This window comes from Balearica regulorum, chromosome 1 (assembly GCF_011004875.1).
Source record: "Balearica regulorum gibbericeps isolate bBalReg1 chromosome 1, bBalReg1.pri, whole genome shotgun sequence".
NCBI classification, from domain to species: domain Eukaryota; kingdom Metazoa; phylum Chordata; class Aves; order Gruiformes; family Gruidae; genus Balearica; species Balearica regulorum.
Window position 1 is genome coordinate 161,685,347 of NC_046184.1, and position 17,001 is coordinate 161,702,347.

A 17,001-nucleotide genomic window follows, 5' to 3' on the forward strand; every position below is an offset into this window, starting at 1 on the left:
AATTCTTTCTGCTGAAGGCTTTAAACATGGCTGTTTCTTCCAGAGTGTCAAAGAAATCTTACAGGGGCAGGTTAAGCTGACAAAGCCCAACTACCCCTTCTAGAGAGCTTTTTTTCTTCCCTGAAGAGCTGCTTTTTTGGTGGTGTTTTGTTTGTTTTTTAAATATTATATCTGAGTCTTAACTTTCACTGGCATATACAAAAAATAAGTAATTTAGCAGGAAAAGGTGTGTTTTATCAAAATAAGGCCTAGCATAGCTCACTGTGTGCGAAGTATGTTTGTCTGCATGAATTAATTCAGAATTGTAATAGGCTTTATTAGCATGGTTTATGCATTCATTGCATGCCTTCTAACTTCCAATGCTTTTTTTCCTAATTAAAACTGTGACTTTATTATTTAATTATATATACTTTCCAGTTTGTTCATCAGTGCAAACATAACATGGGACTAAAATAGATATATTTACTTTAGTTTTAATTACAATTAATGCTTAAATAATATTTATTTATTAAACAAAATCATATCAAGATTAGCTCTCCTAAATTATAGCTCGTGTACTGTTACTAAATAATCTTTACTTTGACTAGAGTTAATCTTAAAAGACGCAAATGGAGGCCAGTTTATTTAAACATCAAAAGAGCCTTATGAGAAGGGTTGTTGTTTTGGCATTTCAAAACCATTTTTAAAAGTAATTTTCTGATTTTTGTTCAGTTCTAAATTTAATATTTTTGATTCTTTTTCTTTAATTTGTGGTTTTTTGCCTGCACAAATATGTTGTAGGCAAATAGGAATACTATGTGTTGGCACAAGCTGACATATAATTCTGAACATTGAATCAGCTCTCAGTTCCTGAGAACAGGGAATGAATTCCAGCAATAGACATACCATACTTTCCGCTGTGGGTCCACTTTAAGATACTACTTTAGGAAGAGCCTTTAATGAAATTACAATTATATGAATCAACTTTACAAGTAAAAGCAAAAACTTTGTTAATACGAGTATGTTATGTGTTCATAAATAGTCTCTCTTGCTTTGAGAATCTGAGAATTTTGACTTTGTGCTATTTACAGAAGCAAGACAGCCACCTTAACAGATGTCAGGATAAGGACCATGAATGAAGTCATAAGTGGTATGAAGATAATAAAGATGTATGCTTGGGAAAAATCATTTGCAGAACTTGTGAATGGTTTAAGAAGGTAATCTTGGAAATATGCAGCTTGGTATATGTTCTATATCTGTTTTCATGTTTTTACTTGCCAATAAGTGCATTATTTTGTGCTTTAAAGTGCAATTTACTTGAGCTTCTTTGGCTTTTTTATTTTAAATTTTCTATAGCAAGAGTGAAGGAATGAAAATGCATCCTAAGGGGACAGAAAAGGAAAAAAAAAAAATTGATATGTAGGAATACTGGGGCGAGGTGGGGTTTATGCTTCCTTTTACAGTTGTGTTTAAAACCAGCAACTAATAAACTACAGTAGTTGTAATTGAACAATTTAATCCTCACAGTTCTGTAAACAAAAGCAAGGAACTGATAAGCAGACATTTCCCTTCTGAGAAATATATGGAATCTGACTTTCTGTCCTAAATGATAGCATCCTCAAGTAGTACTCTGCTTCCCTTTCTGTGTTGTGAAGTATCGCTCAGGGCATCTGGGAAAGTTGGAGAGGAGAAAGACAGGAGCTCAGAAGATCTCTAGTTGTTCCACTGGCAAGGCCAGCTGAGTTTGGTATCTTAAGACATTTCATTTCACAGGGCCATCAGCATCTGATTAAAACTTATTCATAAATTTGATTTTCAATCAATATTTGCACTTTTACTTGACAGTATAAGAGCATTCAGTGCTAAAGGATAACTGTAGGAGTTCAGGTGCGTATTTCTCATAATTTAATTTTCATGTTAGTCCCTCTCCGGCATACGAGTAGAAGGTTATTATCCTGCTGTAGATTCTCTGATATTTTTTTTAAATTTGTTTTATTTGGAATTCCTTTTCTTTAAAGGGTTTTTTTTCCTTCACATGCGTGTGCAGGCTTGCAAACTTGCTAATGTTCCCTGAGATGTTTCTTCCCACACGCATAATCCTTTCCTCCTTCAGATTATAGGATCCTGTGCTGATTGAATGTTCGTGACTGGTGGAAAGCTTTGCTCTCTTGCGTGGAGCCAGAGAGGATATTTCTTTATTGAAAGCTTCCTCAGTGGGTGTATTCACATCGCTAAACTAGATTTCCAAGTTCAACACTTCGTTAGGATTACAGGCTTCCTTTTTAATGATGGAGAGAAATAAGCTCTTCCAAAAGACATCTCGAGCCATCTTTCTTTTCTTTAAGGGCACTGTGGAAAACTGTAGTTAAATGTTTTAAATTCAGCCAGATGATTTATTGCCCAGTATTTCCACAGTGGCCCTTGACAGTTGCTAATATGACATCTGAACTCCTCTGTTGCTCTTTTTTCCTGTGGCTGTCCATATTAGTTTCCTTTGATATAACTCCGTGCCTTCAGACAGCATAGTATATTATACACAGCCTGTGGGTAGGCTGTAATTTATCTGATATTTATGGAGAGTAGCACAAAGAACTTGCTGATTATTCACAGATAGTGAGAGGATTATTAAGGATTATTAGAGGATGGGAAAAGAGTTTCATCCAGGATTGTAGAAGTAATTGAATTAGACCCAATTCAAATAGTTTACGTACAAATGTTCCTTCACTGTACTCTGGAGCGGAGATCAGAGATTGTGAGCCCTTAAGCTGAAAAAAATAAGTCTTTGAAAGTCTTTGAAAGTCTGTCAACTCAGCCAATTTGGCAAGTATAGTGGGAAAGTTGCTTAACTAGTTTTCCAGTAGCGCATCCTGCATCCTTCTTCTGTTAAGTGAGGACTTAATTTACTTCAAATTGTATAATCATAACTTGAGTTTCTAATCTTAGTATATAGTTCCAAGTGGAAGGTAATAAAAATGATCAAGATTTTCCCTGAGAATTGCCATAATATTTGGGAAGAGAAATTAGGAATTGTTTCAATATTGTATATTCTATCTATCTCATTTCAAGCAGATAAAATTATAATATATAGAGAAGGAGTAACTTGTTATGGCTCTCTTGGTAAAGAGAAACCATTATTTTTATAAGAAGTTAAGCCTGATGACATCCACATTGTACATAGTGCAGTAACATTTTGAGGATTGGACTTGATGAGTCATTTAGTAGTAGAAACTGAAATTTGACTGAAGTGGAAATTGAGAACATATGCATCAACAGCTTTTCAGTTGCTGGACGGAGACTTATGTGCCTGTGCAGTACTTAAATCACTATTTAGCTTGGGTAATGGCTGGCAGAACAGTTGGCCTCACCGATCAGTATTTTTTGAATTATGAACCAGAATTCCTAGAGCAAAAGAAAGCAGGATCAGGGTTCAAATGCTGAAGGATTTAGCCTGAGATCAAAGGAAATACTGCAAATCCTGTAACACAGCTTGAGGAGCAGCAACTGAACAATAGCAGATGCTTGGGCCATGGGTGAATTGTTGATCTTTTAGAAGTTGCCCTGTTTTTTCAGCTGTAGAGCAGATGTCTATCTTATCAGGAGTTTTGTGACTGATCTCTACTGGATTTTGATACTGGAAGGATAAGGAGTTTGTGGGCGCTTGGCCTTTATACAGAGGTTTTTTCCCTCTTTGCTCTTGTATGCAACCCAGAAAGAGTCAAAGCAGATTAGAATCCAAATTAAAATAATAGTTTGACTAAAGCAGGGGAAAAAAGAGTTTTTTGGTTTTCTGTCTCTGAAAAATAATTATTTTCTATAGCTACTATGATATTAAATATAACAATTTTCTGCGCTCAATTTCTAAGCCTTTAAATTCTCTTTTGTTATTTACCATATAGCACGCTTTCTTTACAGTTATTTTTGAGTACGGTTCTTTACATATGAGTTGGGGTGGTGCAAGGGGAGGAGAAAGGATATGAAAGTAAAATCCTGAGGGTAGGTTTCCCTCATCCTATTGTTGATGGCAACTGTAATGAGAGAAATTGATGTGATTGTTTATATTTTGCATTTTTAGGAAGGAGATTGCCATGGTTTTGAAAAGCTCCTACCTTCGAGGACTGAACTTAGCCTCTTTCTTTGTGGCAAGCAAAATAACAGTGTTCATGACTTTCACGGCATACGTGCTACTTGGCAATGTTATCTCAGCAAGCCGGGTGTTCGTTGCAGTGTCCCTGTATGGCGCAGTAAGACTGACAGTAACTCTGTTCTTCCCTGCGGCTGTTGAGAGAGTATCCGAGGCAGTGGTTAGCATACGACGAATCAAGGTATGGTTATTGGTTTGAATGGTATGTGGATTTCTTCTCTTACTCGAACGTTGTTTTAATGTCACCGAAAAAAGCAGCCTTATTTTAGTTTTGCAGAGTTTGGGATTTTTAATGGAATAACCTATTTTGAAAACTTAATGTGTTGCTGTGTAAGCATGTGCAAAAACATGAAACATGCTGTAGGGCAGGCTGAAGTCTAGGAGAAAAGTGTATGTGCAAAGAGGTGTTGTAGACATTTTTTGAAGTAAGAGGAACTTGTGCAGATATGTTGGGCTTGGGAGTTGGAGAACAAGGAAGGCTGATGGGAGCTGCAAGATTCATATTCTGTGTGCACTGCAGTACCCTGTCAGCTGTGAAGGACAGGTGTGAGCCCTCGCTGGTGTCTCATGGCTGCTTTCAATACTGGAGTCAAGACTCAAGTTCAGTAAGGATGAACGTCAGAAATGCAGCTGGGTTTTGGCAGAGGAACATTATTTTGTTTGCTTTGCTGTGTCTAGTGTGATGAGAATGAAATAGTCATGTTAGCGGTATGCACCAGTCCTTTAGCATAAACAACAAGAGCGAAAGATTTAAGTGCAAATTGTGTTTTGAATTTAAAACTTAAAAAATCCCAAATCAGGTTATCAAAATACATAATTAAAGCATGCCAGACATGTTAGAACTTAATTTTGTGAAAAAGTCAGGTTAATCTAGTCTAGAATGGGGACAACAGAAATTCTTTACATGTAACCATGTGGCTTTGCCCAGTGTCACTATGCCATTTGTTGATGAAGGTAGCTCAAAATCTCCTGGTTTATTTTCTTCTCCATGTGCTTGAGTATAATAAATCAGTTTCTTTCTTGATAAATTTGCTAATTGCACTAAGCCCACAGGTAGTTAAACAGGTGATCTTTGCACTTCAAAGAAGCATTTTGTAAAAGTTGATGCAAATCGAGTTAGAAAAGGTTGTTGTGTGAAAATCATGACTATGGTAGTATTGTAGGCAGTAACATTTATTATTACTGCTTAAACTAAACTGTGGGAGTTGAGAGAAGTGTTTGGGATACAGGATGTTGCATGCTTGTCTTTTCTGTACTCTCACATGCCCTGTGTTCAGCTTCAGGGCAGTGCTCTTTCAAGGGATCTGATGTGCATGTTGAGAGACATGGATGGCTGAAAAAGATTCTTTAGGAACAGGAAAATGGTATTTGATCGGAGGCAGTGACAATCTGTTCCCCTTTTTTCTCCTGTCTCCTTTTCCAGCATATCTTAGTGGTCACAAGATTTTGCTCCTAACAACTTGCTCCAACTCCCCTGCGCTTATGATTCCTTAAGGATGGTTTTTGGAAACCAGCTCCAGAATTGAGGTTCATTGGGCAGAGAATTGTCCTAATGAATCTGTAGCATCCTTGATGCTGTCACCAACTTTTTAGCTTCCATTTCCTAAACTGCACAGTTTTTCAGGGTTGGACATTCTGCTACTGAATGGAAAGATGCTGCCTGACCAAAGATGTATTACTGAAATGTAAATAAGCAGAAAGGAATTAGGAGGAGAAGAGAGTGGGCGATACATAAAAACTGATTAAGACGATGACTAGGTGTATTTGGGCAAAACTGAAAATAATATTTTTTAAGAGGGTGCTTTCTCTTAGGTTTTGTAGAACAAGTGAGATTTCTGCACTGATCTTAAAGTACACTCAGATGGAGAGAAGAAAGCAGGCGATACTATGCTTCAGGTGACAATAAAGAACAATAGTCAGATGGGAAGTAGTAGTCTTTCCTCCACATTCTTTTATACATACATTGGAACTGTGTGGCAAAAAGAATATTGTGGTCTCCTTGTTGTGTTTTTTCACCTAAGCTCTCTTTTCCCCTCACCCTAGCTACACGTTTGAGAGCTGGTCTGCATCTCTTCTTGAAGCTCATCCACTCTTTCGTGATGGAGCAATAGGCTCAAGGTCCCCTTGTGAAACGAAGTGAGAGTGGTTGTTTTTCAGGGAATTATTTTGGCAGACACACAGAAAAGAGGATGAGTTTCAGCTGGGTACAAAAGATAAAGGTTTGTCTTTCAAGGACACAGTCATATCTCAAGCTAATGTTTGTTTCTCAGCATCCTGTGGATGGTAGCAACTTTGTTTTTCCCTGCATGGAAGGTCATTAAGTACAACAAAAATGGAAGAATCTTTTAAGAGTATTTAAAGAGTCTCTAAGGCTTAAGTTATTTTATTGCATTTGAAAGTTTTATTTCTATTTTTCCTCCACTGTTTAAAATTCATGGTGTTAACCATGTAACTTTTTTCTTCATTTGTACTAGTTTTATTTGCAATCTTCCATATGCAATACTGTAACATTTTTGAGTTAAATGGCTAGCTAGGATTTATACCTGGCATGAATGCTACTGCTAGAAGAGAAATTGCTGGTAAATGCAAAAACGACGAGATACCGATTCCTTGCTTATAACTGCCGCGGTATTTCAGCCGTCATCTAAATCCAAGTCACACTTCTGAGGTCTCCTCTGAAGCCACACACCCCAGTACTGATTTAGGCTGTGTTTGGAGTTTCTTCTCCTGCCTACCACCCTCTTAACCTGAGCTCTCTTTTACACACATACCCGTTTGGGCCTGCCTAGCTAAAACAGTGCTCAGCGATACTCACCTGGCCGAAGAGCTCAGGCGTGTGGCTTTGCCCTTTTGCCTTTTGGTGGAGTTGTATGTATACATGCATTGAGTTTGCAGGCTGCTGCGTTAAAATGCTCCAGTTCTCACCCCTCTCTGAAACGATACCTGCCAGCTGGAGTTTGGGCAGAACTGCTGTGCCTATTAACACCTAGCAGTATTCTTCCTGCCTTCCCGTGGCTCCTGGCATCCTCCTCCTGTTTCTGCTTAGTTACTGACTTCTGTAAGTTTCCAGCAGCTCTCTTATGTCTGCAAACTGTTAGCTCAGTACCTGTTAACTAGTCTTGGCTTCTAAGATCAAGGCCTTCCTTCTTTTCTCAAAACATTGTCTGCTAGAGACCTATTTAAAGTCTTTATGCTCTGTGATAGAATTTTTAATTGTTTTTGTCTTAAACTTGTGGTAACTGTTACCCTTGAAAATTTTCTGTAGAATTTACCCCTTTCCTTTCTAAATGTCTTTGAGCTATTTGTAATCTAGCATTGGGCAAGGCGTGCTAGAAGTGCAGCTGTGGTGCAAAAGTGCACGTTTATCCAACTTGAAGGACAGGGTCTCTGACTGGGCTATAATGTAGAAGTACAGTAGTGAAAGTGCAATGAACCAGTTACGCAGGCGTAAGCAAGTTTTTTGTTAGTGCCCTAGACTTTAAAAGGAAGAGTGGTTCAGATAGTGTTCTGCAGCATTTTTGTCACTGGAAGAGTGCTTAATACGAACGGTGGACAGCCTCTTACCGTGTCCTCATTGTTTTTCTGAGAAAAACTAAAGTGAAATTCACCATCAAAGCAGTGGAATGATAAGGTGTTGCAGTGAGGGTTTCACCTCTTCTGCATGGCAAGGGGAAATCAAACAATTCTAAGGTATGCCAGCATTTCAAGGGAAAAACAGGTCCATTTGCTTCAGGAATTCTCTCTTATGTTTGAGTCCCATAGTACTTTATGCTAAAAAATCTGCACTTTTTGGTTTTTTTAGAGGGGACTGCTAGCTAGCTAGAAGTACACTGTTGAAGGAGTTGTGCGTTGCTTTGTAAATGTAATACCCTGATCAGTTTGTGGTTGGTTTTTTTCCCCCCATAATTAATGTTCTGTATGCTGCTTCCAAAAATACATGCTTGGGTTCCTTTCCCATTCCCAGTCTCTCAATAGGCAATATCCTGTGCTTTTCTTTCATTGCAGAATTTTCTGATGCTTGATGAGGTCTCACACTTCAAGCCACAACTGCATGGTAATAATGAGAACATCATTCTTCATGTTCAGGATTTAACTTGCTATTGGGATAAGGTAAATTTACTTCTACTAAACATAAAGTATATTGGCGCTGCAGGCATTTTAAGTCTATGTGCAGTGTGCTGATGTTTTGTATTCTATCTTTTGTGTATGAGAATCCTTTTAGTATGTTAAGCCAACTCTATAGACTAGTACTGAAAACACTGTCAAGCTTGAGAGCCTAGTCTGCATGTGTTTGTTACTCTGTATTTTAATTGAAACTGTTCAGCTACAAATTGTTCTCTACTTAGAATGCACCAAAACCACCAAAATGACTAGAAAAAGGGAGAATACACAGGTGATGAATCTCTTATGTATCCTTTTCTGTAAGAAAGGCAAAGATTGACTGTGGCTTCTGTTTTAAAACTGTAATTGCTATGATAAGCAGCAATTTGTGATGAATTATTGGAGCTATTATGAGCTGCCAGCATCCTTGCACAAGAGAAGCTTCAGTTTCCATAAGAAATGCTGGAAGCTCTAAAAATGAATTTTACATATAAATGTAATGCAAATAAGACATGTCACATATTTCCCTTTATGGCCCTTCTTCCCCTACATGTGCTGTGTCCCAAGGAAGATAAAAGTGTGAAAATATATGTGAAGATCTACCTACTACTACTACTTGACTATAAAAGAAAATTGCTACATTATTGTGCTTTATTTTCTCGCAGTTGTCTCTGTGACATAAATTCTTTCTGAGACATTGAACAAACTTTTAATTGATATGAAAAACTTAATGGTAAATACATTCTAATGCAAAATGGAATGTATTTCTTAGTCTTTGTTTTCTTCCCAAACCAACATTGGTAACGCTGCTAACAGTTTATAGGAAATGGTTGCATGATATGCCTATAAAACACCTTCATTTTTTTTCATGAGTTGTTTATATTGCATAAAGCAGGGCAGCATGACTGGAATTACTGGTTTCCTTTTGATTTTAAAAAAACCCAACAAGCCAACAAACCACCCACAAAACTGTTAATGTAATTTTCATTTTGATATTTAATTTCAGTGTGCAGGGGGAAAGAATAGTTCTCCCAGAACTATCAAGAGCAGCTCAGAAAGTTTCTCTTATATACTCGTAGAATGATGCAAAATAATTTTACAGAGTTGCTCACTGAAAAGATGATGAGTTCTGAGAGAGAGAAGTTATAAAAGGAATAATAAAAATATGCTGTCCTTTGACTTAGCTTGCTACCCTGATTAGGTTTCTCACGACTCTTTGGATCTTTATATAGACAGTGTGCAGCTGGATGATAATTTTTTTTATTTTTAAAGATTATGAACCAAAAGAGATACTAAAAAAACCCAACAACCCACAAATCCAAAATCACTGGAAGTGAAAAAGGGATTATTAGCTAAACTTTTAAGAAAACAACCTAACATGGTGTATTACAGTTTATCAAAAGATAAACAAAACCAATTAATTCATGGTCATACTCTTGTTTTGCTAAGGCGAGTATTATCTGAGTCCCACAGGCTAGTCTGATAGCAGCATGGAACTAGGGATTCTTCGTATGGGTTTCTACTGATGTGTCTTGAGTTTACAGAACAATCTGTCTGCTCAACTGAGCAACTTTAGATCTAAAATTCAAGCGTTTGAACAGAGACCAAATGTATCCTTTGTAATTTTAGTCACTTAAACGAAGAGCCTTAGTAGTATAGTATTTCTGTGCAATATATGATCTCTGCACCTCTCAGATGGGATGAATTGGTTCTTTCCCTTGACTGGAGGGCACGTAAGGTCTGCCCAAGCTCACCTAAGAAGTTGCTGCCCCTGGAGGGATCATTCTTGCGTCCTCCTGTCCTTGCACTCTGTGTCTCTGTTCCGTCCCTTTTGCTGGTGTTAATGCTCCTGTGTACAACCCTGTGGTGAACCAGTTCAGAGGGATAAAGCAATAGAAAATGAATCACTTTTGGTATGATTTGTTTTCTGATAGGTGAGTCCCATGAACAACCTGTCTGCAAGGTTAGGCAAGAACAAGTGCAAGTGACAGATGTGGATAGTTGACAGGTCACAGGGGAGCTGGGACATTTGTGGTAATGAGCTGTCAGATGATCTTAGCTGTAATATTTCTCTGTGCTTAATTAAAGTGCCTCAGTTTAGTGCCTAAAATAGATGTGATGAATTCAGGACAAATTGTCTTTTAATTATAAGGCAATACTATTTTGCAAAATACTGTGCCCCTTAGGTGTTTGTGGCAGTGCTGTTTGCTTGCATTACTACCTTTGTATAGGGTCTATATCCTACAATACTGCTTTAATGTGTAATATTTTGGGGTAATAGTTTAGAAATTTTTTTTAAACTTCTGTAATGTTTTTTAGGCTGTTACTTCCACCCAGACTCAAGCTTTTAAAAATGTATCTTTGCATTTTTGTAAATGCAGAAGCACAACCTCAAGAGGTCTGAAGAAGGGTCTGTGTGTCTGAAAGCTTATGTACTTTTTCCATATAGGACTAATTGACTTAAGAGATATTTTCGCTTCCTACAAGCTTTGCATTAAAAAAAAAAAAAAAAAAAAAAAAGGCCTTGGCTGCCATAAGTTGGTAGAATTTCCCCCTGAACTTAGCACTAGCTGAGCACCTGAACTGGGTACTCTGGACCAAGAAATCAAATTCATGGTAAAATACTGACTGGGAGGGAGGTGGAGAAAGACAAAAACGCCCCGTTGGTGCCACCTTGTGGACATTAATAATAGCAACAAAAGTAGTTTTGCAGAATATGTACAACGTGCACAAGTTTGGGTTCTCACAGTGTTGACTCTGATTTCGGCTGTGAACCCTGTGGTGCTTCTGTGAGCTGGGAGCCGTGATGGGGGACACCCAGCTTTGAGTTCTGGGTATGCTGCTGCCTAACCAAGTATTTCTCCTGGCATGAGTGGACACGTGTGTGCTAGTCCAGCTGTCTCAGCTGTCATAGGTGTGGAGGATACTGTACCTGTGTCCCTCCCAAATAATGGGAAATGAGTTGCAAGCTTCCCCTTTCCGCAGTCCCAGAACTTGGCCATTGCCGCATCTTTCATGCAGGCTTAGGTTGGTGGCCTCTTCAGCCTCTTGAGCTTCAAAGTATGGCTGCAGGTTTTAAGCTGTCTGCAAGTTGTTAAGAGGCACATCAGATTTTCTTCACCTTGCTCTTCTTTCTTGAAGCTTAAGGCTGGGTTTTAGTTTGATCCTTTTAATAGAAATACTAGTATGATCCAGCTGCTTTTTTTTTTTTTTAAAATGCATATATTTTCCTCATTGCATTTTAGTGTCAGTTCTGCTTAGTGTGGTCTAAGATGCATGTAAAGACAGATCCTGTTGCAAGGGTGTTTTGCTCTAATGAAAGGGAGCTGCACCGGGCTGTTAGAAATTGCAGTTTACCATAGCTATTAAAGACATGAGCATCCTTTCTTTTCGCAAGAATAGACATTTTTACAGCCTTGATAGAGGGTGCAAATATGTTGGGAAATAAGCTCTTAATCAGTAATATGTAATGTAAAGGATAGGCATACTAAAAGCAATATTGAACACACAATCCTAGGGTAGTGTATTTTCACACAAATAGCCTGCTATGTTTGTCTGTGAAAAGCCTCTGAGAATCCACGGTTATACAAGATCAAGTTGTGTAAAATCAAATGGCAATTTTCTGTTTTTACTTTAGATAGAGCCACAGCTAGAGCAAACACAGACCTGGCTTTCCTGGGGCTCTGCGACAGCTTTAACCCTCCTTTTTTCCAGCATTTGTCTGGTTACTTGGAGTCAGCAGGCGTGTGGTGCTGGGGCCGGTGAATGCCAGTGTGATGGCCAACAGAGAGCTCCTGTTTCCGAGGAAGCTGCCCCAGTGATTTATGTGCATTGTTTTCTGTTTCTAAAGAGTTATTTTGATGGTGTGTATTTCATTACTGAGGAAGTCTAATTTTTTCTTAAATCCATAGAGTTTAGAAAGCCCAGCACTTCAACAGCTTTCATTACTGTCAGACGAGGAGAATTATTGGCTGTGATTGGTCCTGTAGGAGCTGGAAAAGTAAGTCTTAATGGTTTACTCCATTCTGTGGGGTTTTTATGAGTCTGTTAAACGTGACTAGAGACTTGAAATGTACGGTTCCTTTCTGTGTGTGACTAACACTTTCGCATCAAGATACTGGCATTCAAGAAAGGCAGATGTCCTGGGGTGGGAAGGAGATGGTTCGGAGTTAACAGTACTAGTGCTTTTCTGCGTTAGCAGTACTTTGAGTGACAGGGTCAAACAGGCAATTGTGCCAGTAAACTCTGCTAAGTCTCTGTAATAATCTTTCATGCAATCAAACTTTTCAATTTTTATTTATTTTTTTAATCTTTCCAGTCTTCGCTCTTAAGTGCTGTGCTTGGTGAGCTGCCTAAAGACAAAGGTGTGATTAAATGTTACTGGAAGGAATTGCCTATGTTTCTCAGCAGCCTTGGGTGTTTTCTGGTACAGTAAGAAGTAATATACTGTTTGACAAGGAATATGAGAAAGAAAAATATGAAAAAGTTTTAAAAGTCTGTGCTCTTAAAAAGGTATGGTTTTCTCTTTGTGTGTTTTTTATTTTCACGATCTTTATCTTAGTGTTCTTCAGACTTGTGGTACATGCTGCAATATACAATATATTGAATTGATTATTAGTAGTAGCATGTGAAATAAAATCCTATTGCTTAACAGAAACGTGATTTTTTTTTTTTTTACATCCATAAGCACGTTCTTGTAATTACTAAAACTTTCACTAGAGGGCGATGTAGCTTATGTGAAGCACAGGCAAATTTGGAAAAAGCTATTCCCAATTACTGAATTTCATAATCATGTTTAGCCCTTTTCCCTGGTATTATGGTTAGATGTGTGTGTAAAGGCAAAAAAGGTGGAAGACAAATGATCAAGCTAGCACTATTTGTGACTCCCATTTTTGTAAATATCCTTTATGCTTTCTTTAAAATAAATGTCATATATCATGTATTATGCATTGCTAAACGGCTATCAAAAGAACCTTAGTGCTATATGTTGGAGAACTTGCTGAGCCCAAGTAGTTTTATGAAAAAATGAAAGGTCTATGCACAAAGGAGTTTGTGACATGAGATATAGAAGAGATTAAGCCCAGATTTGTCGAGAAACAGACATTTTGCTTGACAGCTAAAAAGGTTTCATGCAGGATGTTATGAATATTCCTGTCAGCAGTGACACAGAGTGAAAAGCAGGTGGTTACTGTGATGAAAATTTTTTTGCAAGGTTTTTACACGTGGTAGATAGAGTTTTAATATCTCCTGCTGATATTCAGTCATATGCTGTTGTCTAAACTTAAGGTTTTAGTGACTGTAAAAGACAGCAAACTGCATTTAAAAAAAAACCCACTTCATATTTGAAGATAGATTTGCTTTCATAGTTTTCTTCAAATTTATGTATCTTATGAAAGCTGTGAATAAACTTTCAGAATATGTTTTAAAGCTTTATATAAAACTTCTGTATTTCATGAATAGGAAATGCAATAATATGCCTTGGAACACTGTATAGTTTTGTTCTCTTACTTGTAGTCCCATGGCCTGTAAATTAATCAAATTTGTGTGATGAATGTTGTAGTCATTTCTGCTGGATACACTAAAATAAAACTAAAGCAGTTCTTAGGGACATTGGCAAATGGCAGATAATTTACTGATAATAGTTTTATTTATTGTGACAGCTCATTTTGTTTTAGTAAAAAATAATTAATTTACTGTATACTTCATAATTTTGAGTTTGATTTTCTGAATCACCAGCAAATATTCCTTGTAACCCTAAGAATAGTAGTGCACGTCCCTCTGGCAAAGCTGTAGAAAAAGTCAACTTTAAGATCTCACCTATTTTTCCTGCTATCTTAATTTTCTTCTGCTGAAGGTGCAAAATCCTAAAGTAACTGTGGATACTTCATTTAGTATGAATCCTTGTATTTTAATGTTAGATGATAAGTTAATAATTTTCAAATAAGAAGATGTTATGTTGAAACAGCTTTGTCGGTCTTTGAAGTTAAAATGATTTAAAACAAATAATTAAATCTTGCTGTCTGTTCTTTCACATTCCCAGGACTTGGAATTATTAGAAAATGGTGACCTAACAGTAATAGGAGATCGTGGAGCTACGTTGAGTGGGGACAGAAGGCCCGTGTAAATCTGGCCAGGCTAGTGTTTTTTGCTTGTTTCTAAAATTTACGAATTGTCAGACTTTAGTGACTGAAGTAAACAAATGTAAGACTTTGTGACACTGACTTTCTTTAAACCTTATAGAGCTGTGTATCAAGATGCAGACATCTATCTTTTGGATGATCCACTGAGTGCAGTAGATGCTGAAGTTGGAAGACATTTGTTTGAAAAGTATGTTACTGCTTTATTTTCATTTAAAATACAATTGTTATCTTCTAATTCCTTATGGAAAAACTTAAGAAGCTTTTCTTCACAAAACTTAATGCATTCACTTTTTAAATTTATTTTTCCTCTATTTTATGTATTTGGAAAACATGTAGTTTTTTTTCCTGTGTGTGTCTTTCACTTTTGTTCTGTATTGTTAAAAGCCCTGTAAAAGTCTGGTTTGAAGATATTGTAATTAGAATTATTTCTTAAGGGAATATATGCCATTTTTCTTGAGGAAAACGTCAGATTTCATACATGAGTATTGGGGTTTATGAATATTGGGTTTTATGAATATTAGTACTGAGTAAAGAATAATATGGGGTGGGATTTTAAATCACTTTTTAGTTAGCTGCAGCTTTATTTGAATAGTAATAAGCACTTAATTCAAGTGGCAAAAGAAGAGAACAGAACTCTTAGATTCTTAAGTGATTTTTCATTTTGGTTCATGCATGGCTGAAATGTCTGTTGGGTAGGTGAAACCGTGGCGTGCCGAGTAGACCGTGGAGAGCAGAAATAGAGGAAAAGAGGATGTATAAGCTTACCATGAGAGAGAGAGAGAGAGAATGGACCTTCCCCCATTTGTGAAGAAATAGGAGAGTGTTCATTGAAAGTCAGGTTCCCTTCTCAATAAATTTCCTCTTCTCTGTCTCTCTCTTCTTTCAAACTGCCTAATCTACGGCACATAGTCAGTATGAGAATAATCCGGTTATTCCCAGCCAGTGTTTCAGCCTTGTTTCTCCATAGCCCGTGCTGCTCAGTATCAAAAGGTAAAATCTAGAATTTATTGGAAGCAGAAGGAAAAACCTGCATTGACTGAATTCACTAGGCTTTGGTTGAAGCTTTAAATGAGAGCATTTTCCTTGAGCATAATTACATCCTTTGAATTTGACGCTCCTAATACATGAATTAATTTGCGTTTTACTGTTGTTCCTTTCGCTCCACCCCTAGACAATCATAAAATCTTGTCTTGCAGAAATGGCCATAGAATTTTGCATTGACTGCTACTGCATGTGTGTTCTTTTTCCCAGTGCAAGGAAGCTTTTGGTATCTAAATTTGAAAATTGTACATCCTATTAATGTTTGCAGTTTCAAATCTGGAAATCCCTCTAAAACCCCATCAACATTTATTTTACTGATCTTTTCAAAGAGCTACTGTTTGTTTCCATCAGCTGGTATGGAGTGAGAGTTTTATGATGCATAAGCTTTTATGTTCATTATGCAGTGCAGGATCAGTTTCACCTCGCCACAACTGATGGACGGAGATCATTACTTTTGTAGTTCACATACTCTATCAAATTCCTTTAATGCCTGTGCAAGTTACCTAAGCTTTAGCTGTTGCTTTTCTGTTTCTGTACAAGATCACTCTACACCTCCAGCATCTGACAGTATCAGTGCCTGAGTTCTGCAAGTGCACCCACCTGAGCTCTTAACCTGTCACTCCAGTAACAACAAGCTCTCCATGAGCCAGCAGTGTGCCCTCATGGCCAAGAAGGCCAATGGTGTCCTGGGGTGCACTAAGAAGAGTGTGGCCAGCAGGTCGAGGGAGGTTATCCTTCCCCTCTACTGTGCCCTAGTGAGGCCACACCTGGAGTGCTGTGTCCAGTTCTGGCTCCCCAGTTCAAGAAAGACAGGGAACTACTGGAGAGAGTCCAGCGGAGGGCTACAAGGATGATTAGGGGACTGGAGCATCTCTCTTGTGAGGAGAGGCTGAGAGAGCTGGGTCTGTTTAGCTTGGGGAAGAGAAGACTGAGAGGGGATCTCATCAATGCTTACAAATATCTAAAGGGCAGATGTCAAGAGGATGGGGCCAGACTCTTTTCGGTGGTACCCAGCGACAGGACAAGGGGCAATGGGCACAAACCGGAACACAGGAAGTTCCATCTGAATATGAGGAAAAACTTCTTTACTGTGGGGGTGACCGAGCACTGGAACAGGCTGCCCAGAGAGGTTGTGGAGTCTCCTTCTCTGGAGACGTTCAAAACCCGCCTGGACGCCATCCTGTGCAACCTGCTCTGGGTGATCCTGCTCTAGCAGGGGGGTTGGACTAGGTGATCTCTAGAGGTCCCTTCCAACCCCTACCAATCTGTGAGTCTGTAAGCCTTAAGGTCTGGTCACAAAGAGGAAAGTAGGAAGGTACAGCAGTGCCTTGCAAAGGAGGTCAGGTTGCCTCTTCAATTTATTCTACGTTTTATGTGAGCTGTGACATTGGGAGCATCTGCATCCTACTGCAAAACTGAAAGTCTGGATTTTTGCACATGCAAAACCATAAAGGAGTTAGAAACCATTGCTCTGCAAGCACAGCGTATGTTTTGCTGATAAATGTGTGGAAATGAGGAGGAATAAGGAGATTATCTTGGAGAATTTGAAACTCAGAAAACTAGCTGGGGTTCTACTTTACTTTTGTTTACTCTTCCTCC

The 17,001-nt window shown here is 38.1% G+C and overlaps 1 protein-coding gene across 1 annotated transcript in view; it reads left to right on the forward strand.

The window, feature by feature from the left end:
- Positions 1-17,001, forward strand: part of ABCC4 (ATP binding cassette subfamily C member 4 (PEL blood group)) — a 153,985-nt gene that overhangs the window by 27,138 nt on the left and 109,846 nt on the right. The window contains 10 exon segments of the mRNA XM_075741447.1: positions 1,071-1,196; positions 4,052-4,301; positions 8,126-8,230; positions 12,133-12,163; positions 12,166-12,221; positions 12,540-12,608; positions 12,611-12,733; positions 14,262-14,322; positions 14,325-14,355; positions 14,462-14,548. Of these exon segments, the coding sequence (XP_075597562.1) occupies positions 1,071-1,196; positions 4,052-4,301; positions 8,126-8,230; positions 12,133-12,163; positions 12,166-12,221; positions 12,540-12,608; positions 12,611-12,733; positions 14,262-14,322; positions 14,325-14,355; positions 14,462-14,548 (939 nt within the window).